The 22,472-nt window shown below is 44.8% G+C and overlaps 2 protein-coding genes across 13 annotated transcripts; both read left to right on the top strand.

The window, feature by feature from the left end:
- Nucleotides 1-124: 124 nt before the first annotated feature.
- On the top strand, nucleotides 125-10,253 carry GLS (glutaminase). 10 transcript variants are annotated; one of them, XM_076366011.1, is made up of 12 exons: nucleotides 125-393; nucleotides 1,634-1,731; nucleotides 4,063-4,098; nucleotides 4,530-4,629; nucleotides 4,733-4,875; nucleotides 4,956-5,329; nucleotides 5,650-5,930; nucleotides 5,995-6,171; nucleotides 6,283-6,443; nucleotides 6,881-7,006; nucleotides 7,246-7,386; nucleotides 7,681-10,253. In XM_076366011.1, exons 1-12 carry the CDS (start codon nucleotides 334-336, stop codon nucleotides 7,859-7,861), a joined length of 1,878 nt encoding a protein of 625 aa, XP_076222126.1. In that variant the 5' UTR covers nucleotides 125-333; the 3' UTR covers nucleotides 7,862-10,253. The 10 variants fall into 10 exon arrangements, with proteins under 10 accessions (XP_076222126.1, XP_076222124.1, XP_076222133.1 ...); XM_076366009.1 differs by having other exon boundaries at nucleotides 6,863-7,006; XM_076366018.1 differs by lacking the exon at nucleotides 1,634-1,731 and having other exon boundaries at nucleotides 6,863-7,006.
- A 3,956-nt stretch (nucleotides 10,254-14,209) lies between these two features.
- LOC116430762 (uncharacterized) lies at nucleotides 14,210-21,636 on the top strand. 3 transcript variants are annotated; one of them, XM_031985338.2, is made up of 5 exons: nucleotides 14,210-14,579; nucleotides 15,359-15,637; nucleotides 16,380-17,234; nucleotides 18,060-19,817; nucleotides 20,129-20,276. In XM_031985338.2, the coding sequence occupies exons 1-5, from the start codon at nucleotides 14,510-14,512 to the stop codon at nucleotides 20,194-20,196; spliced, it is 3,030 nt and encodes a 1,009-aa protein (XP_031841198.2). In that variant the 5' UTR covers nucleotides 14,210-14,509; the 3' UTR covers nucleotides 20,197-20,276. The 3 variants fall into 3 exon arrangements, with proteins under 3 accessions (XP_031841198.2, XP_031841179.2, XP_031841170.2); XM_031985319.2 differs by having other exon boundaries at nucleotides 14,221-14,579; nucleotides 18,063-19,817; nucleotides 20,215-21,636; XM_031985310.2 differs by having other exon boundaries at nucleotides 14,221-14,579; nucleotides 20,215-21,636.
- The last annotated feature ends 836 nt before the right edge of the window (nucleotides 21,637-22,472 follow it).

Here is a 22,472-nt window from a genome sequence, read left to right as displayed (position 1 = left end):
CGTCCTATTGATCACGAGCGGCAAAAAACCGATTCGACCAGCCGTGAATTTCTCGACGTAGTCGCGTCTAAATCGCGCATGTGCCCTATACGCCGGCTGGCCTCCCCGTTGGCAAACGTCCCCGCGACCCTTAATACCGCAGTAACTCGTAGCTGACGGGACGTCGAGGGTCGCGCTCTCGCGTCATCGTTTCCGAACGTACGTGCGTACGCGTGCGTCTTTCGCAGATTCGAGGAGAGCCGAGAGTGTCAACCCCCGAGTTCCCGTGCCGTTGCCCGAAAGCGGACACCATCGAGATCTCCCTTTACGAGCAGTGAAAACCCATCCCCGAGGATGCTGAAGATCGTGAAGGTTGGCGCGAACGGGCTCAGGAGGCTGCACATCAGCAGTAAGGTGCGAAACGTTCTCCCGGTTCTGTTCTATGCATTATTGATCCGAGACGTTCCCGCGAAATTCGGTTAACGTCTATCGATTCGGATGGCAACGAAGACCGACCCTCCTTTCGCAGTCTCATCGATCCGTTGTCTCGTGAAATTGGATGAACGTTTGGGCCAGATCACGTAGCAACGTGCTGCTTGAGCCTCCAGGAAGGAGCTAAAGTGCGCGTCGTGGTGTCGAGGACTCGATCGAGTGCAAGCATGGAAACATCTTGTTCGCCGACAGTTCTTCTGTCTTCAACTTCTTTTCACCCGTGCGATGACCGGTGATTGTTCGAGATGTAGGAAACAGTTCGAAAGTAGACAGAGGTATCTGGATATTCGGGATTTTCGAACAATCCTATACCCTATTCTCCGGAAATCTTGTCACTTCGACGAATCTTCAAAGTCTCTAATGCAAAATTTGAATGAAACTCGTGACGGTTGCTCGACGAACGGCGACAGCGATTGTGCATACGCACTCGCGTTATTCTATTCATGTTTAGCGTCCACGTGGGCGGTGGCAGTGGCCCATTTCAGCGACAGAAATACTTGAACGCCGTACAGCCGACTCGTAGCAAACAGGCGCGAGCGTCGCACTTTAATCAGTTGATCGTTAGCGTCTTTCTACGCGATAAATTGCTGTCAATGATCGACAACCACGATTGGAAAGGATGCGTTGCTCCCGCTGTCCGCGACGGCTTCGTCGGACGTTTGATCCTTCAACGTGTGATTTTTCATTCGGCAGCGGCGGCTTTTCGAAACTGGGTCAAGGGTGGAGCAGCGCTCCTTAAGAATTTGTTTCCCTGCATGCAACCCGTTGATCCGAATTAGGAATACACGTGGCAGGTTTCGGCTTAAGGTGTTCGGAGTTGATTCATCGAAGGATCAATACGGGAACTGTCTGGCAACCGGCGCCTCTGCACCCTTCCTCGCACGCTTTGCCGACTCGAAATTCTTTCGTTCTCAAAACGAAAGCGGAGGCCTTTCAACGGCCCCGCGATCCCTTCCCTTTAATCATTGTGAGTCCGCGCGGATCAAATTTTCGTTTCGCACGCCGCGAGGGTTCCCGTGTCCCGTGGGAAGAGAGCTGGTCGTCGAATCGCCGATTCCGATTGAAAATCGAACATCTCTTCGACGAGCGTCGCGCGATTATTTTGCGGTTTTTCGTTTTTCGGAGTTGTCTTGATCACGACGGCGGAACTGATTGATTGCAGAGACGGGCTGCGGTACCGGCGTCGAAGAAGCTTGGAACTATAAAATACTTGGATGCCGCTTTCGGAAGTGCCTTAGAATTAGAACGCGCGCAAACACGGTAACGAACACGTTCCCTCTTCTCTTGTCATTACTTTGTCAATTACTTGATCGAACAATCAGCTGTTCGACAACTCCGTTATACGCCTTTCGCCTCTATGGAGCCGCGATCGCGTGGATGTTCGGTTCGAATCAACGAACGAACATCTCCTTTCACTTTTGCTAATGTCGAACGATTCCGTGTCAAAGGATACGCGATTATTTATCGTTTACGATAGAGCGCACGGTGATTAAGCGATACGATCGGTTTGCAAAGCGATTATACGCGCGTACTCGACTGGCGCGTGCCTTCGGGCGCGAGAGAATTGTTCGGAATTAGCTAAATTAGTTACTGCAGCGATACGCGAGGCACAACGACGATAGTGTTCGACTAAACGATTGAAATAGTTTTGAGTTTTACAATATATTGTATTTTATATTTGACTGAGTACGATACAGTGTGCACGTATACGTGTAGAGTCGAAGTTCCATTGCGTAATTCGGAGAATAAATGGAAACGTTTACAACGAGCCGATCTATTTAAACGCAGCGACGCGTACAATAGTCCAATTGCTTGTATCGAAGATCGTTGTTGCGCATTCGGAATAAGGCTAATCGTTTGTTGCGTTCTCCTTACTCGAGGAACATCGTAACAACGGAGAAATAGATCCATGCGCTAGGTGGAACACAATAGAGAATCAATAAATCCGATGTAATCGATGCTGACGGTTCTCATTCGTTCGCCTTCGGTTGATTCCACATCGTTTTTCTGAGAAAGCTGCGAACGCTCGATCGCTTTCGATCGGTCATTAATTCCTTCAGTTGCAATTACACTTCTATCACGAGAACTTCTGTGATTCGTTTTGCTCGTATTTTTTCAATCAACTTGGAGTTTCGTTTGCCTCGTGTCATATCTCTTTATCATTCAATTATTTCATATTCATATTCTCATCGCCGATCCAATTACTGTTTACTCTCGACGAGTGACTGCGTCGGAGTTTTCGAAGATCGTCGAACTCGACGGAAATCCCACAGATGGTTAATTGAGAACCATTGATCTTCATAGATCCGACCCCAAGCATCGCTATTTATTGTCTTAACGACACCGCTCCGCATTTAAATACGTTCGGAGGAAGATATCGTTTCGTTCTCCGTAACTTTGCTCAATCGATCGACCGTTCGTGCGAGCTTAGGGAAAAGAGTGTTGCGCTGCGATAAGGCCAGAAACCGGAAGGAGAGTAATAATCTTTACGAGTGATGAACGGCTGGTCCTCTTTCGAATACACCGTTAACACGAGACCGAAGACAATGGACGACTTCGACTTCTGCGAACAATACATGAAGGATGTCGCCGATCTGTACACATCGTCGCTTCGGTAAGACCGAACGCTCGCCGTTTCCTCGATAAAACGGCTGACCCCGGTGCTCGAACGCGAATATTCGATACGCATGACGGTTTCGCTGACGAAATTCACACCGCGCGCTTACCAGATGACTATCATTCGTGGTACTCGAATGTCCATCGTTCTAATTGATTCTAATCAACTGTTTGTCCACGGGTGCGATTTTCCACGGTGTTTATCCCGTAAATTGCTCGTTCAAACTTCGACGCGATTTGTGCGCGGCAGGAAGCCGATTCTGTTCTAGACGCGTTGCTCGCGGATCGATTTTCTTTTGCTTAATAGATAAGTACAATGTCAGATATGTTTGCGGTTATGCAATCCAATCATCGGCGGCGATCCCGGGGTTTCCATTTGTCCAAGCTGTTTGCTCGTTTGAAAACGCTCGAACGCCACCGCGATAAACACACTTCGCACCAGTTGTCACTCGTTGGCGTTTCCGCTATTTTTGGATCGTATTTCTCGAGTTCGAGTGGGGTCGTAGCTCGTTTCCTGTCGTTTATATAAGGTCGTATTCCTCATTGATTTCACGCAAACAGCGAAAAGATCTCGCGGAGGTTCGGGATCGGTCGAGAAACGCGGAATCGAATCGTGTCCCTCGCGACAATCGTGATCTTTCCGAAAGGTCCAACACGGAGAAACGATCGAAACGATTTCTGCATCGAGCTACCGGTTGAAACGATTCGTTTCTGCTCGCGGAACACTCGAAAATGAAGGAAAATGGACTGAGCATCGTTGTGCCTTGCGTCGCGGTAGCCGAGAAACGTTCGACGGAGAGTTCGGCTTTAGTGCCAATCGGGATTTCTGATGATTACTCGATCAAATCGAAGGTCGCGTGCTCCATCTGGCTGGAGAAGAAAGGTTACAGATCTAAAAGAATGTTGGCGCGATTCCTTAGGTAATGACTTCGATCGCAGAATCGATTGATCCAATTCTTCGTTATGTTTTTGCAGCGAGTACAGCTTCATTCATGACAGCCATTACATGTAGTGAGTACAGTGTGAGACGTGTTGTTATTGGTTGATGCATGACTCAACACGCGAAAGCTACCGTTCCGAAGGGTAGTAGATTTTTCGTTGAAACGAACGTTATTTCATTGTTAAATGCTAATGACAGCACTATGTCGCTAGTAAGGGTTAGCGTCTAGGGTACACGCAACGATCGATAAACGAGTAGTTGTAACTTAGATTTTCCTGCTCTCGCGATAGAAAGGGTAAACTCGATGTCTATTTGTATTATAAAATTGTAGGCATCGAATCTGGCCACGAACTTAGCACCCTGTCATAATACTTCTATTGTTCTGCATGGAATAGTAAAGTTTAGAAAATTGCATGCTCATAGAACTGCAAACGTTCGGTTGCTAGTAAAGGCGAGATAACTTTCAAAGATTAATCGTTCCTTGTTCGACGTGCTATTCCAGTACCAGGGATCAGGATCAAGCCACCAACGCCGAAGATGTATTATTCGACATGTTCAAAAACGAAGATACCGATCTCTTACCGGTGGGCAAGTTCTTGGCTGTGAGTATTGCGTGATTTTACCCGCGAGGAGTCGCAAGCGAGACTAGTTAACGCTCATTGCTCCCGACGTTCCGCATTATCTTCTTATTTCCCGTGTTTCAAGGCTTTGAGGACGACCGGTTTGCGAAACGACGACCCCAGGCTTCAAGAATTCTCGGACAACCTGCGGAAAGAACATTTGGCGACTGGAGGCCACGAAGGTGTTTCTCACGAGACGCAGAAACTGAACAGGGAACAATTCCGAAGGTAGGAGACCCTAGGAGACATGTAACTGCCGTTTCCACGATTCGATTCTGTTGTTCGATTACCCGTCGCCTCGTTTCCAGGATCATAAATCCGAATATAGTACTGATCTCGAGAGCGTTCAGGCATCAGTTTATCATACCCGATTGGTCGGGTTTCACGAAACACATCGAGGACTTCTACTGGAAATGCAAGTCGAACTCGGAGGGCAAGGTCGCCTCCTATATACCCCAGCTGGCCAGAATGAATCCAGATTACTGGGGTGTCTCGGTGTGCACGATCGATGGACAGAGGTTCAGTATCGGCGACACATCCATTCCATTCACTCTACAGAGCTGCAGTAAGCCATTGACATACGCGATAGCTTTGGACAGGCTAGGGCAAGAAGTCGTTCACCAATACGTCGGACAAGAACCATCGGGGAGGAACTTCAACGAGTTGGTGTTAGATTACAACAGTGAGTTAAAGGTTTAACGTATGACGTCTCGGTACCTTGAACGCTATTTCTATCAAAGGTGTCAAAAGACATCATTTGAAATTTTAACTTAAAATTATTTTCCAAGTTTAGTCGTATATTTTGAATTGATTTTTCAACTTGTGCAATAATGATTATGAAATTAACTGTACAAAATGTCCAAAATTCAATTGAGGAAAAATGATTAAACTAAGCAAACAATTTTAAATACTTTCAAAAGGTATCCAGTGAGACTATCAATAGAAATAGTGTTGAACCCATCGCTAGTAAGAATGTTGATACACTTGTGTACATGTTTTCAGAGAAGCCTCATAACCCTATGATTAACGCGGGCGCGATATTGGTCTGTTCTTTGCTGAAGTCGTTGATTAAACCGGAGATGACACTCGCGGAGAAATTCGACTTCACGATGAACTATTTTAAGAGATTGGCCGGTGGAGAGAATCTTGGCTTCAACAATGCCGTGTTCTTGTCGGAAAGAGAAGCCGCTGATAGAAATTACGCACTTGGCTTTTACATGAGGGAACACAATTGCTACCCGGACAAAACAAACTTGCGGGAAATAATGGACTTCTACTTCCAGGTGTGTAACTAGCTCTATTTCTGTCGGATCGTCGCGTATCTCTATGTCGTTCCTCTTATCCCAGTGTTGCTCGATGGAAGCGAATTGCGACACAATGGCGGTGATGGCGGCTACCCTCGCGAATGGCGGTATATGTCCTATCACCGAGGAGAAGGTCTTGAAACCTGACAGCGTCAGAGATGTCCTCAGTCTGATGCACAGCTGCGGCATGTACGATTACAGCGGACAGTTCGCGTTCAAGGTGAGTCGACAATGAAAACATTGCCGATCGATAGATCAATTTTCGATCGGACACGAACCCCTTCGTCGTCTAAGGTGTATAACGACGGAAAAACTGTCCATTGAAACGCAGGTCGGAATACCAGCTAAATCCGGAGTGTCGGGAAGCCTTCTCGTGGTTATACCGAACGTAATGGGAATCTGCACGTGGTCGCCACCGCTGGATCCCCTCGGCAACTCCTGTCGGGGCGTGCAGTTCTGCGAGGAGCTCGTCTCAGAGTTCAATTTTCACAGGTACGCGCGTCGACATTGCTTTAAAACTGTTCTCTGGCTATTCTTTTTTTTTTACGATCGCGTAGATGGAATTTACACGGTTTACACTGTCACAACATGAAACACATGTACGATAAATTGCGAACGAAATGTCGATCACGATTCCGTTTCTATGATTTTCGCTGCGAAGATTTACGCTTGTTAATCTATATTCTAAAACTAATCGTTCCTCGACCGAGTGACAACACATTAATCAATTATTTATTTCCCTTCCTTTGCTTTTCTCACGATCCGCTACACGTTAATCCGCACGAACAAACCCGTCCGCAAAAATCTCTGTCACCGTCTTCGAAATCGGAACACGGACCACCACCGGCCAACGTTACTTGGACTATTTTCATTGTCTCCCGTCGTTGTCCATCCCGTCCCGATTAGTGTAGCACCTACTATGATCACAGGTATGACAATCTAAAACACGCGACAAACAAAAAGGATCCCAGGAGGCACAAGTACGAGACAAAGGGACTGTCCATCGTGAATCTGTTGTTCAGTGCAGCTAGTGGCGACGTCACCGCGTTAAGAAGGTTCGTGGAATCGACTTATTCATGAGTCAAAGCGATTAACTCCATTTTTACAATATTTTCAAATTGTACTGAAATTCTTGATTAATTCTCTACGTATGTAGTAAATGTTGAGTTGTTCTATTTCCCGTTCTATAGAGTTGATCGCTTTGGCAAATAAATTGCTCGATTACCGATCGAATGTTGCCTTATAATTCGAATCAGCGAGAAAAGGGCGAGGTGCGATATTATTCCAATTTTAGGCATCGACTAAGCGGCATGGACATGACGCTGTCGGATTATGACGGCAGGACAGCCCTGCATTTGGCAGCCAGTGAAGGCCACCTAGATTGCGTCGAATTTCTGATCGAACAGTGCGCCGTACCTCACGACCCCAAGGACAGGTAAACCTGATTGAACACCGTGTTCAAGCAATTTAACAGACAATCCGATTGACTCAAAACGTTCGGAGATTTAACAAAGTTTTGCACAAAGAATTTCCTTTTTACCTATCTCGCGCAGATACCTACATTAATTTGGTTTATCAATTATTTTCTATAGAGCGATGCATTTTAAAAGAATTTAGTATCTATAATGTAACAGGACTATCGATGTGTACAAGACGTCGTTTGCAATTTTAGAACAAAAACATCAAAGTCTTTCCAGCGCAAAGAAGTTAATCGCGTTCATCGTTTCAGGTGGGGAAAACGACCGGTAGACGAAGCGGAAACCTTCGGGCACATGCATGTGGTCGAGTATCTGAATAATTACGCGATAGCCCGTAAAACGGAATTAGAGAATACGCAAGAACAAGCCGACAACGAGAAAACGGACTCAAGGAACGTCGTGGAGACCACTGCTCGAACTCCGCTACCTTAAACGAAGATTTAGATAGGGTATTTTTCATGGGAAACATGACGCGTGTGTTGCGTGTATGATGCGTGCCTGTGCGCGTGTGTGCGTGTGCATGTGGATAGGAAAAGAAACACGTGGGACACATTGTACCAGGACGGTGGAAGTTCAAAGATCTCCGTTAATCTATTATTTTCGTAAAGTACCGCTGATTCCATTCGGTGTTGCGTTCCGACCTTCGAGTATTAGCTGGCCAATAGATGGCTTCCCTACTTTCATTCTGTGGAACCCCACTGCAATATGCTCCCACTGATATTTATATCTGTTTTTTACATTGTTTTCCGTGCTTCTTCTTTTAGTCTTATCGTTAGTTCCGTTCGCGCGGACTCGCCCTCCGTTCTTTTTAAGTTACCGAGGAACAGCGTATACATGGCATTTGTAACATTAGATCCGAGAAATATTCGGATTGCAGAGGGTTCGCGGATAAGGCAGGCGTTTCTTAGGTAGAGAAGAATGACAGTTTACAGTATTATTTGCTGCGCTCGAACTTTCAAGTGGTAATAATTTATAACGACACGCGGATAGATGTTTCCGTTAAGGCGTTAAGAATGTAGATTTTAATTTGTCGACAAGTCCAGACGATTGTACGTGGAAAAGATGTGCATTGACGAACATTTTCATACGAATAGCGTTCCATTCGTTTATGTGATACTCGTTCCTATTCATCTCTAACGTTTAAGAGTTCGCTCTCGAATACTTTCGACGAAGAAATTGTTTCTTCTCTCTCTTTTCCCTTTCGAATAAAGTTTGGAGCTGAGAAACATTTTCACGTAACTTATTTCTGAACGATAAAAATCGGTAGAAATCTTTCTTTCCAAAAAAATCAATCTTGCGAGCTAAGAACCGATCTCGAATCAATCTTCCAAATCTCAATATGACCGAACGTCAAACTTCATTGTCTCAAGCCGGGATTGTATAATGTCGAAGTCTGATTCGTGAGTCAGTATGTTCGTGACCTCGATCTCTTTCAAAAGAATTTCGTCCGAGAGCGAAGCAGCATATTCGGGTTAACAGGAACTGTGATCCTTTGTGTCCTATTGTAGTCGATAGTAAACCAATGATTGCGAAGAGAAATGTATCGATGGAAAGGCCACTTCTACGGGGAGAATGTACGCAGAAGCGTTTTCCGTTTCCTCTGCGAGCAATATTTTTCCACTGTCCCTTTATTGGTTAAAACACCTGACCCTTTACCTGGCAAACGACAAGCGCGATCGCCATATTATTTACAGTAATCTATAGTTTCACGACGCATTAGATATCCTGAATTTCCCATACCTTTCATGTCGTAAGGAAGGATGAACACTGAATGAACATTGAAAGAAAGATTCACTGATATTTTACTATTCCTAGGAAACGTGTATTAACACGTTGAATGTCATGGGAGTCACCGGTGACCAAATCGAATTACTATAGTTCATTCAATGAAACGATGATTATTTGAAAACATTTCTATGTTATACATAACGCTACCTGATACGGTGACATTTAGTTAGATGAACGTGTAGTAATCATAATGCAATTCAACCAAACGATTTAATATTATATTGTTTCCATTGTGTGTATTTTGCTCGGTGGATTCGTGCAGCGTTCAACGTGTTAATTGCCATGAATAACAAATTGTCAAGTAAAGGGTTGGCCGTCTCAGCGTCTTTTGTCAATTACTTGAAAGTCTGCCTTAATGTCGTCGAGAACGAGGTAGTGAAGTGCACGACGAGCAACGAGTTATACGTACATACTCGCGTGAGTATGTCTGAGAACTGTGCGTACCGAACGGTCCGTGAATTCACGTCGAAGAATGCCTAATGAATGCGAATATATAATAAGTATATTGGAAAATACAGATGTTATCTCGTCCGATGGATCTCGTTTCCAAACACATCGTTCTCGCGTTAGAAGAGAATTCTCGAGCGCGAACGCCGCCATATCGCGTTCCAAGCGCGTTCTCCGCTCATGTTATGTAACTTTTCTCAAATGTATTTTCCAAGAGAAGGACAATAATAATTAATAATACTTCGATCGTCGGCAAACGTGATCGACTTGCCGTCGGAATCTCATGCTCTCCGCCGAATATCGTTTACGTTCAAACACGAAGAGACAATAATTTTCATCGGTAGTACGCTATTGTTTCTCAATTGTACGCGCGATCTTTTCCCAACGATCGCGCGCGCTAAGTTCCGGAAGAATCAATCGCAGTATTAGCAGCAGACTCGTGTACAGCTTCAACGCGCAAAATGTTCGCGGACTCGTCGAACGATAGTTTGAAAGACGACCATCTTCGTTCATGGGGAAAGAATTTAGAGACTACTTACACCTACATCCTTGTACTTGAGTTGCTTGTCAAATAAATGTTCAACGTAGACGTTCGCAGATTCAATGCCGCCAAGCTAAGAGCGAACGGTGATTATCATGTCACGCTCATCGGTTCATCGTCGATCGCGCGCGTTACGTCATGGAAAAAGAGGGAATACACCGTGTCTAAAGAATGTGCATTAAATCAGTAATAACGCGTGACGCATATCTACGGATTCGTCAATATTCGCGAGTGAATTGACATTCCGGGAATTGCGAGTTCCCCGTCGATTCTTCGTCACGTGTTACCGAAAGCAGCAATACCGGTGTACCGATCGCCGAGATTTCCTTTCATTGCCGTCGAATTTTGTCGCGCGACGAACCATGCAGAAACACTAACGGTGAGTCGCCAAGGTCTCGTCGAAAGGTGCGCGTTGTTACGTTTCGTAACGACTCGAGTTCCGTGTGTCAACGACGGCAGACCGTACCGCGCGGCGCGAGGCGTTTGACCCAAAGATCTCGGTTTCCATGTTCATCGATTTCCCTTTTGCTTTCCCGCGGTTCCCGAACTTCATCAAACAATCGTCCAATGACGAGTCTATCAATAATCGACCGACAACGCGCGAGTACCAATGAAATTTAGATACTTTCAGGATATCCGTGAGTCATCAAGCGGAATTCCCAGTTTAAGAGCCATTCAAAGTCCGCGCGCGTGATTCTGAAATTCCGCCTACCACTTTGCGCCATTATCATATCTCTGACTGTCTATCGAGCGTAGTTTATTAATGTCGAGCCGTGTGTACGTATCCTGTCTAAGACGTCATCCCGGTGTGGGTGATTACCTCGCGACGTCGTGGAACAGAGCCCGATATCGTCGGCGATCTTGATTCGGAATAGAATCGGATGATTCTCCCGATCTCGCGGAGAATTATAATTTCTTATTACTGGCGATACCGATCGATGCGCTAATATAAGCGCGATTCAGCTGCAAGGTTACTCGACTTATCACACAGATTCAATTTTTCCGTGCACGTGATCGCATTTTTCCCACACGCGTAATCGCGCGAGTATTATCGGCTTTATCGGCGATCGTGTTTCAAAACAAACGCGCTTCCCAGCCGTCGAAACGAGTCATCGAACAAGTTGTGTCCGAACGTTTCCTCGTTAAACGTTAATGGGATTAATAACGGATGATTATATAATAACCGAGGACTGTTTTTATTAAAACGGAATTACTTATCGCAGCGAGGCGATCTCCGTCTTCTTCGGAGTTTAATTAACCCGGTCCATCGACTTAAATTTTTCGTCGATCGTGAAGAGTATTTAAAAGCGTAAACTCATGCCGGGAACAGTGTCCTTTTTTTTTGTTTCCCAGATGCTCCGTCGCGATACGATCGCTCGGAAGATTTATTTTCCGCCGGGTTGTTGAAAAATATCAACCGGTTCCTCTTGCTAATTTGCATAATCACAGAGAATCCCGTCGCCTCCACGAAAAAAAGGATCCACGTGTACCTTGGTCTTTTTATGTTTCCGCTCGATTATTCTACGGGCACCGAACATCGGTGGCTGATCGGCGATTACTACCGGATCGGAAAACGAAGCTGGCCGATCATCGTTCCCATCGAGTTACAAAGAAAACACGACGCGCTGCTCGGTGATCCACTTTCGTCGAGCGATCCGGGATCGATCGGTGACTGCCTCGAAACGCCGGATCGTGACACGAGCATCGTTTTCCTTCTACCAAGGGAACGTTCTTTTTCAAATCCCCGATTACTTGGGAGTCATTGAACCCGACCTTGAGGATACTGGTTCTCATTGCGTCGAGTGGAAGCTGTAAAAGGGGGTTTCGCGCTGGATAAGTATTTACATACACGCGAAAAATTGCGTTCATATACACTTACCATAAATAACGAGGCAACGGACAGTCTGAAAAATTATCGAATCGCGTTGTTGTTATTGCTATTCTCCTCCAACGGAGTTCTTCGCGTAGATGCAACACTGTAACTCAAGACCGGAATCAGGTGACGTAACGCGAATATCCTTTCGTGAAAGGATTTTGATGAACCGGTAGCAGCCCGGTCTTAAGTAATTCTCGAGAAGAACCGTTTAGCGTATTCTTCGATCATGGACATTTTGGAATTACACATGTATTCCAATTTCTTCTAGCCTCATCTATTCCGAAGACGAATTTTATGTGTTTTTCCCATTTCCCTTCGTTCTTTCGCAGGAACAGTACCTTGACCCACATCAGAATTCACCGGAATCGGTCAAGATTGCTCGGAGAGGGAGGCGTCGCTAGAAGGTTTGTCCAGCGGTCTTGTTCATTCCGACCGGAACGCGCTGCGATTTACAATCGATAGCTGATTGGGTTTCCCCCGACTTTGTATGGCGTCCCAGGATTATTCTCTCATTCGCGCGCGCGTTTGCCGCATAATTAATGGGAAGTACGTACGAGAAATGGCGGTCCAACTTTTTCTCGTGACGTTTTACTATTAATAACTATACAGACTTCACAGACGCTCGACAGTTATGGGTATCTTCCTTGAATATCTGCCGTATGCAAATGTCACCTGTTCCGTTGAAAAAATGCCACTATCGCAGAGTCCTTCTATGAATGTTAATAATCTAATTATTCAATCAAAACGACTGTAAACTGAAAGGAGGAAACTCGGTGACCCGTAACATTTTATCAATCCTTCCTCGTAACGTTGAAATGAAAATGAATGGTGGATGAATCGACCATGGCTCTGAAGTGTGTTTATAATGTTACACGAGTTCCCTATCTGCGTTAGTTCACCGTTTTCCTTGATCATTTTCATGGCTTTATCATCGTCTCCTACGCACCGATTGCTCATCGATATTATGAGGCGCGCGGATCGGCCGGTCGCTCTAGGATCGTAAAACTCGCGGATTAAAGTCTCGGATTATCTCGTGAACGACCACATTTTTCGGCAAATTGGTCACCAGCTATGTAAAAGGCTAAAACTGTGGTGTCAATAAAATTTAGACTCGTATTATTGCCACGTTTGCATGGAAACATATATCATTTCAACTGCGTATAAAGTCATTCCTGGAAATTAAGCGTTTATAATCTTTAAACAAAGGCTTTGCAATACGACGTTAACTCAAAACTAATCTTCTTTTCCACTGCACGTTACGTTATGCTCACAAAAACGCAATGCAAATCCGTAGGAATGGAAATACGCCGGAATACAATAGTACCTCTTAATAATTGATTTAATTGGGCTAGTCGCTAAGATAGAGGAACGATTTTCGTGTCGAGTCTCCGAATAATGAAAGCTCTTAACACTAGATTTACGGAACGAGTCAAGTTGACTCATATTGAATTTTATAAACATTATTTACCAAATGTTAGGGTCAATTTTGATTGACACAATTACGCAAATATGTATTCTAATCATTTACTTTTAAACCTCTAATTTCAAAGATCTAAATGAACGAATATCCATTTTTCTAAGAACGATACAACGAACTGTACAATAAATATCTAGTGTTAACACTAGGTTTACGAAGCGCGTCGACTCGACGCATATTAAATTTTATAAACACCACTTGATAAACATTTACGTTGACTTTGACTGATGCAATTACAGTATGCATTTTATCAATTCTTAAGCCTCTATCTTCCAGACTCCGAATGAAGAACATGATTTTTCTAGCAGCAGTAGAATCAATAATACAATAAATGTCCATAAGACTAGTGTTAACCGTCGGCATCGTTGAAAACAGTGATTCGCAGAGATCATGTCCTGTTCTTCCCCTCGATAGTTCCAGTTTTCCCAAAAGGTTACGAATTTCCCGGGCACGCGTTCGCTCCGAATGTTTGGGCAGAGGAGAAACGGAGGATCGAATAGTCAGCAGGGATACCCCAGCATGGAAAAATGAGAAGCGGTTCGCCGAAACGATCGGACCTTGATAATACTGACTCGATCCTTGTCCAGAGAAAGTTTTGTCTTTTCCCGCGCGACGTGCTGTTGTCCTCGCGTCTTCGTTCGGGACATTCGAAACGATTCTGCGTGAATCGGGAGATCACGGGAATCCGTCGAAGGTACCTTCGTACGAACCGTAAATCCGATTTCCACGAACGGAAATCGAAGAACGGAAGAGACTCGACGCGGCGAGCGACGGCCAATTATTGTCCAACGTAAAATCCACCGGTGTCTCGTATATAAGTTGTTGTCTCGTTCAAGAGCTTCAGTCGTTCTTGACTCTTCGACCGCGGAGATTATCAACCAGTAAACATCAGCTAATAAATAAAACTTTGTGCGTGTCTATTGATTGTCGGACTTCACTCGTGCCAGCAACATGAAGTTCTTGAAGTGTCTTGTGCCGGTGGTAATATTCCTGCTTGCTGGGACATGCCACGCTGCGCCCGGTGAGTTTTCCTCTCGATCGACCGTTGTCTTTCTTTTTGGAGGAAAATCCTTTTATTTGAAGAATCTATACACTGGCGATACGTTTCGTTTTGCTTGATCGGTATTGGAATCAAGATTTATTAGTACTTAGATAGTTACTAGTAGTGTCCGGATCGTTGATCTACTTGTCAGCGCGATGACAGAGTTTCAGTTTCAACCTTAGTAATTTAAAATAATCAGTATAATTATAGTAATATTACCCTACAGAATCGTTTTGGATATTTTATTAATCATATTTGCAAGCGTTTTTTCGAACAACACTTGTTCAACGTCGCGATCCCTTTAACCCCTTGGCTACTATTGGCGCCTAAAGGCACTGAAAAATGTGGTTTCGATATACTGTTGGCGCTTGTAGGCGTTCGTAATATATTGTTGACAATAATTGCAGCAAAGCTCGCTTAGATCTGACGTAAGTTAATTATAATTCAAGAATTTCAATTTCCGTTAGTCATATATTATATATAAATCTCTTATACAAATGACTATTATAAATTGGTTTAATTTAGTTTAATTCAGTGTTTTCATAGTTTCAATACACTTTCTTAGAAATATACATTGACGCAAAATTCTGTCGTAGCCACAGGGTTAATGGCGATAAGTGTGAATACAAATAAGTTTCAAGGTCTCGACGAAAGTCTCTGATGGGTTAAGTGTACACATAGTTGAATCAATGGTGCCTCTGAAACAGAAAGGTCCACGGGAAAGCAAATGGTAAATATAATTTGAATGTTGTACGTAGGTCTGCTCGGAGAATTGGCAGCCAACCATGGACTCAGCATATTGGACCCCTTGGGACTGTTCCATAAGGATAAAGGTACTCGATCGACGAGTAACGCGCAATCGTTCGGAACCAACCTGAACTTAGGACCTCTTTCCTTTTCCTCGTCATCGGCATCGGCATCGGCATCAGCGACCGCCAATGGCGGCGGATCTGACCTAGCCGCTGCGAACGCGAATACTCAAGCCTTTGGAGGGTCTAATGCAAACGCTGAGGCCTCAGCCATCGCTAATGCTCAAGGTATTCCACACAGGAACTATTATCGAACGTCAATTGCATAGCGATATTATATTTGCACCTACCGCTATTTAACCATTTGCGGACAAAGACTCTTTAACCCTTTGCACCCCAAATTTTTTTGCATTTTTTCCTCGATAACTCTGTATTATTACGATATTTTGTTTGAAATGAATTTGATAAAATAGTTAGAGTAATAGAGAGCAGAGTAAACGATTCTTCTTACTAATAACATTGAAAATAACATTTTCCCTCGATAACTCTGTATTATTACGATATTTTATTTTAAATGGATTTTATAAAATAGCTTCTAGAGAGCAGTGTCAGCGATTCTTACTAATAATATTGAAAATAACAATAATATAATTTATTTTAAAAATATCTCGACAAAGCACACCTACGAATAAAACTGATATCACGCTCGACACAGGAGCGCAAAGGGTTAAAGTCTACAAAACTCGCAGCGTATGAATCTAAATTATATACCCAGTGGTTAAACAATAGGAAAAAAGGGAACTACATACTGATCTCTTGATGTTCGAATAACTAAGTCATTCAGTTGCAATTTAGTGTTCCAAACCTGAAAATTCGATCTCGACCGACATTCGTCTGCAATGAGTTAATGCAATAAGTTCCCAACAATTCCTCGCGATTTAAACTCTATCCCCGGTGTCAGTACGCACCTGAAAGCGACGAGAAATGGCCGCGCAAAGAATGACGAGCGTTGCATTTTCTTTGGGTGTAGGTGTAGGTCCTTCTCCGGGACCGGATTACACTTCTAACGCCGGTGGCATCTACGAGGGCGGTCATAGCAATTACGTTCCACGTAACTATCGGCATCACGGTAGTAACATCGGTTCCCCTTTATATGCGAATTACGGTGCACAGGCCGGCGCGAGTGCAGGAGCGAACGCCAACGCGAATGGCGCGTACGCCGGTGCGCAGGCTGGCGCTCACGGCAACGCGTACGCGGGTGCATCCGCTGGGACGTACAGTGGTTCGAGCGCGAACGTCAATCAGAACCTAAACTCGAACACGAATGCGAACACGAACGTCAACACGAATGTCAACACGAACGTGAACTCCATCGCCGACACGAGCGCAAACGCGAACACAAACGTGAACACGAACGTGAATACGAACGTGAACACCGTCTTGAACACGAACAGCGCGAAACCACTGACAAGCTACTACAATTCTGGAAACGTTGAAGCTAATGCAGATGCGCACGCGGTCACTAACGGCGGAGGAACCGTTATTCCCGAGAAACAATTCCCATATAGTCCCGGCGTTCAAGGACCACGTTATCCCGGACCTAATCGAGAAATCGAGTTCATTTCTAATCCAAGACCAGTGCTCTCCTATCCGCGGCCAGATGTAATCGTCCAACCGCTTCCTCCGCCTCCACCGCCGCCATTATCGATTCACAATGTCCCGCCGCACCCTCCGCACAATGGAGATTCGGTGATACCAGTGGTCGTCGTTGACGGTCCACCGTATGGTAGACCCATACCTAGACCAAGACCGATGCACCGTCCGAAACCGAAGTATGAGCCGTTGCAGATCATCGTGATCGAAACTCCGGAGCCGCAAGGCCAAGGTGAGCCGCTTTGGCGGATCGATCACGCGACACATCGATCACTGCACGACGCGGGCTTCCTCGACTGCACGTGGGTTCGGAATCATTGAAAGATGAGATGAAGAAAGAGAAGCTGAAAACGCATGGGGAATGTTGTATCTTCTTCGTTAGAACTCTCCAGTTGCGATCTCGTTGCACCATTTCTCTGTTCGAAACTTTCCTGCGGATCGACTGCACCATCATTGCAAACATACCGAGAATTTCTACTTCTCTTCTGAACACTAATACTATTAAAATACTTCTGTAGACAGTGTTGCGAAGTTCCCTGTGGCTCGTTTGTTGAGACCGACTGGTTTATCGCGTTTCCACTGTTGTGTATCTTTCCAAATAACATTTAACACGATACTTCTTGAAATCTATGAAATGGCTGTTCCCCTTGATCTCGTGTAGATGGGACTGTAGTAGAAAGATCTTTTAGCCTTGATTGTTCGACTGTCGTACTTCACCAGCATTTATCTGTTGTCGAGAATCTATTAACTCCTTGCCTTGTAATAACGTGTCAGACACGTGGTGCAGATTTCACACAGAATCGAACAAGCATGAACGTTACTCAATCCTTTTGAATTCAAATTAAATATCAGTTTTTGCTCCAAGATATAATAATTGATAACAGAAGAATATCTTGGAGTAAAGACTGATATAGAATATGCCTCTAATTCGGTTCTGTTTCTTAATAAATTATTAATAACAAAGTATCTGTATCGATCTTAGTTGAGAAATAAATCGTAGGGCAAGGGGTTAAATGACGAACTGATCTTGACTGCAACTTACTGGAACGTTATTCAGCAGGTGGAGTTGGAAAGGGGTACTACCCGCCAAGCGGACGTCAACCGACCGAAGGTGGCAACGTTTACCCGACGGGCTTCTCAGGAGCGAATGCTAACGCCAACGGTTTCGTGAATGCCAACGCGAACGCGAACGCGAACGCTAATGCAGCTGCCAGTGGAAATGGCTTCCCCAGTTCACCTGGTTACGTGCATCAACCTGGCATCTATCCTTCGAGCGGCCCATCGTATCCCGTCGGGTCCAGCAATCCTTTCCTCAGTGGATCGCAAGCGAACGCAAATGCCATCAGCAACGCCAACGCCAACGGTAACGCCAACGGTAACGCCAACGGTAACACTTATTCCGGATCGACAGGCATCGCGCAGAGTCCAGGATATTATCCGACAAGTGGTGCCAACCTTAATATAGGCGGAACCAATCCTTTCCTGTCAGGATCCCAGGCAAACGCGAACGCAGCTGCGATTGCTAATGCCAACGCCAATGCCAACGCTGGAGCGAATGCTGGCTCCTCGAGTCAACCGCAGTATCAGAATCCTTTCTTGAGCGGAGCTCCTACAATCCCCGAAGCTCAGAATACCATTGTACCGAAACCGTCCTCGGGACTGGAGCATATAGTGATCAACACAGGAAGCTTGGCTAACGCGAACGCTGGAGCGACTGCAGGCAGCCAGGGTAAAGCGCAAGGGATACCAACCGTGTATCCGGGTCAAGGTAGCGGTTCGATAAACTACGCTCCGCAAGGTGGTGACTTTGGCCCGATTTCTGGATCGGCAGGTGCTGGAAGTTCCGCGAATGCTAATGCTGCAGCGAATACCGTGGGCTCGAACGGTGGATACGTCCAGCCGATCAAGTCAGCCCCGGTAATAATGATCCCGGCGCAACCTGGCATCATCGCAACAGGACCGACTGGAGGACAAGTGCCTATCAAGGGTGTTCCGATTTTCAAACCTTCTGGGTCAGTTTATGGTCCGACTGGCTCGTCCGGTGCTAATGCGGGGAGCAAGGCTGATGCTGTAAGTGGTGGATTCAATGGCTACGGAGGAAACAGTGGCAACGGCGGTACTGGTAGCGGCCCGATCTTAACTGGTCCCTCTGCACCTGGTTTCGGAGGTTCTGGAGCTAAAGCTGATGCGATATCCCATGCCGGAAACACTGGATTTGGTGGATTTGGTGGAAGCAATGGATATACCGGTCAAAATGGAGGATCTTCCGGAGCTAACGCTAAAGCTGATGCTATATCCAATGCTGGAAGCAGCGGATTCGGCGGTTTCGGTGGAAACAATGGATATACTGGACAAAACGGAGGTTCTTCCGGAGCTAACGCTAAAGGTGATGCGATATCCAATGCCGGAAGCAGCGGATTCGGCGGTTTCGGTGGAAACAATCGATACACTGGTCAAAATGGAGGTTCTTCCGGAGCTAACGCTAAAGCTGATGCTATATCAAATGCTGGAAGCACAGGATTTGGCGGTTTCGGTGGAAGCAATGGATACACTGGCCATAACGGAGGTTCCTCTGGAGCTAACGCTAAAGCCGACGCGATTGCCAATGCCGGAAACAGCGGATTTGTTGGAAATAACGCGTTTGGTGGAGGCAATGGTTATTCCGGATCAAATCTCGGTGGATTCAGTGCAGGATCGAGTGGAGCCAATGCCAAAGCTGATGCAGTCGCTAATGCGGGAGGTTCAAGCGGTAGCTTCGGAGGCAATGGAGGATACAATGTCAAAGGATCCGGTGGATCGGGGATTTATGGACAAGGTAGGTTCTCATGTTAGACATATATCAGTGTAGGTAGTTTGACACGCGGAACTTAACACTGCATGTACTAGATCAATACTAAGTCAATATAAAACATTTTAGATTGCCTTTATAATTATATAGAAGAAACGGGTTTCTGGAAGCTTTTTTAAATAACATTCGTATAGTATTGCACATTCTAAAGTGTAAATCAACTGAAATCTTACTAAACGTACCCTTGTCTGTCATTTATGTAAAAGAATAAATATCAGGTAATTTGATTGCTGGGTAGTTCTACCGTCAATATGTTCCTTTATGTGTTCTTTCCGCAGATTCGACCTCGGCGTCGACGTCAGCTATCATCCAGGGCATTGAATCTGGCTGGATCCTAATTAAATGATTGCTATCCCCTTTTCAGGACCGTCTGGCGGGTCGTCTAGCGCCATTTCCAACGCCAGCTCGAACGCCTTCTCGAGCGGCGGATCAGCTAACAGTTCCAGCAAGTCTTCTGCTTTTACTTCCGGAAGAGGATCGGCGAACGCAAACGCGCAAGCCTCGAGCAGCGCTGTCTCGACGGGCAACAAGAGCTCAGCTTCCAGCTACGCGTCTGCCAATGCGAACACCGATGACATGTTGATATTCAACTGATCTTTGCGACTCTCAATTCCTCCAAAGATTCATCCGTGAGGCAACCCGACACCACAGACGTGCCATCGCTCGAACGACTCATCGCCAGATAGTCATCTGACTTCCGGAAATGTAATTCCTGTAATGTTTCTTTAATTTGTGATGCCTTAGACTTTGGATACTCTTAACGACGCGTCGAGTGTCGCAGGAATAGGCTTGAAATTACCGGACCGCGTACACTATTGATGCTCGGATAATAGTTTACCAGTCAGCGCAATAAATATTTCGATGCTTCGAACGTGTTACGTAATGTTTTACTGCGTTTCATTTGTCACAGCGTTTTATTCCAGCAACGTTCCCTCGACACTCGATTTGTAAATATTTCGAACGACAGATCGATTATCCTCTGTAGTAGTAATTTCAAGATAAAGATATTCTTCATTGAATATCCATTGGCGTGATTCTTGCCAATACACAACGCTAACGTTGCCATTCTAAATTCGTTCGAATCGATTCCCTGAAGGATCGAAGAAAGTATTTTGTCGAATTCCACTGAACATTAAGGGCTTTCGACATGATCTTCCAAGGAGATTGAACAAACGAGGAATACTCTAACTCTTACGTATAAGTATACAACCGTTACGTGCATGTACCATACTATTAGATTGTAAAGCTGTAGGTGAATGTTTTTAACGAATGTTCTTGCGAGCGAGGTTGTTTGCCGCGTCGCTTATTTATTGCGAGCAGTTCACGGTATCCGATGACGCGCGTCATATTATCGGCTTGACCAGACGAAAACACGTCTAGGTCAAAGTGCACCACGTCGGGCGGGTGCGACTAATGAAATTGCATTTACGCACGGGACCGAGAAAGAAACCGCAATGTTCGCGCATAGCGCGGTGAATGAAACTCGGATGAAAGACAGTGACATTGGAATTCAATGGAATGACATTCGTTTGGTTCCGTCAATTTTCATTTAAGAGATACTTGATAATCTTCACGCAATTACCAGTAATCAATTTCGCATCGACGGACATTTATTTCGCGTCTTCCTCGGAATTTCAGACTATTATCATGTCTTATCACATGACTGCAGACATCGGTTCCTCGTCTGTGTCATTGCTTCCCTCTTTCTCGCTCTCTTATGTAATGAACATTTTTCTGCGTTCTTCGTAAATTGTAAAAACTCAATAAACTGTCATTTTCTATCGAACTATTCGAGACGTTTTCATTTATACGAGTGTATGTATCTTCTCCTCCTTATAGCAGCCGTATGAGAACTGATGGAAAGAAATCGATTTAATCGCGAATATAGTGCAAGTAACGTGTAACGATGAGTTGCTGATTAATCATTGCACATCTCTCTGGCGCTCTCAGATGATGCAGTTCTTCAATTATTAATTGCTAATCTTCTTTGTATTATATTACTGACATCTCCACCCTTACCGATAATTATAATCAAATTCATATGAACCTTCGTGTAAGTTTTATGAATGAATATGTAGATCTATGAACATAAATTTCTGCGGAAACCTCTGGCATTGAACCAGAATCGTAAGTCTTATTATCGGTTGCACCCTTATTAGTTTTTCGTTATTATTGACCATTTAACACGTTCTACCAGCGTTACATATTTGTGACGGCTGAGATCCTACATTTCACATAATGAAAATGAAATTAATCCTATAGATACTGTTATTAGAAATTTTATACTACGACATTGTATTTAGGAACTCAATGACTCATTTCAGTTTTATTCTTCTAATATTTTGTTAAGATTTATTGGACTGAAGAAAATATAATTGAGGAGACCGTCACCGAAAAAAAAGACAATTCATGATTCTATGAATTACAAGGTTTCCTAAGACAATACCTTTTACTTGTGGCGCCATCAGTGGCGAAACGTTAAAACTAGATGCGAATGATGAGCTTATGGTGAAAATATGTACCTTTCCCTACCTGTTTGAGCGTTATACCACGGATGGCGCCTCTATTCGATGATCATGCCTTTTTACCATAAATAATTCTGTAAATACAGACACCATCAGA

The sequence above is a fragment of the Nomia melanderi genome, chromosome 3 (assembly GCF_051020985.1).
Source record: "Nomia melanderi isolate GNS246 chromosome 3, iyNomMela1, whole genome shotgun sequence".
In the NCBI taxonomy this organism is placed as follows: domain Eukaryota; kingdom Metazoa; phylum Arthropoda; class Insecta; order Hymenoptera; family Halictidae; genus Nomia; species Nomia melanderi.
The sequence above is the reverse complement of the archived record's forward strand: the minus strand, read 5'-3'. Positions and strand labels throughout refer to the sequence as shown.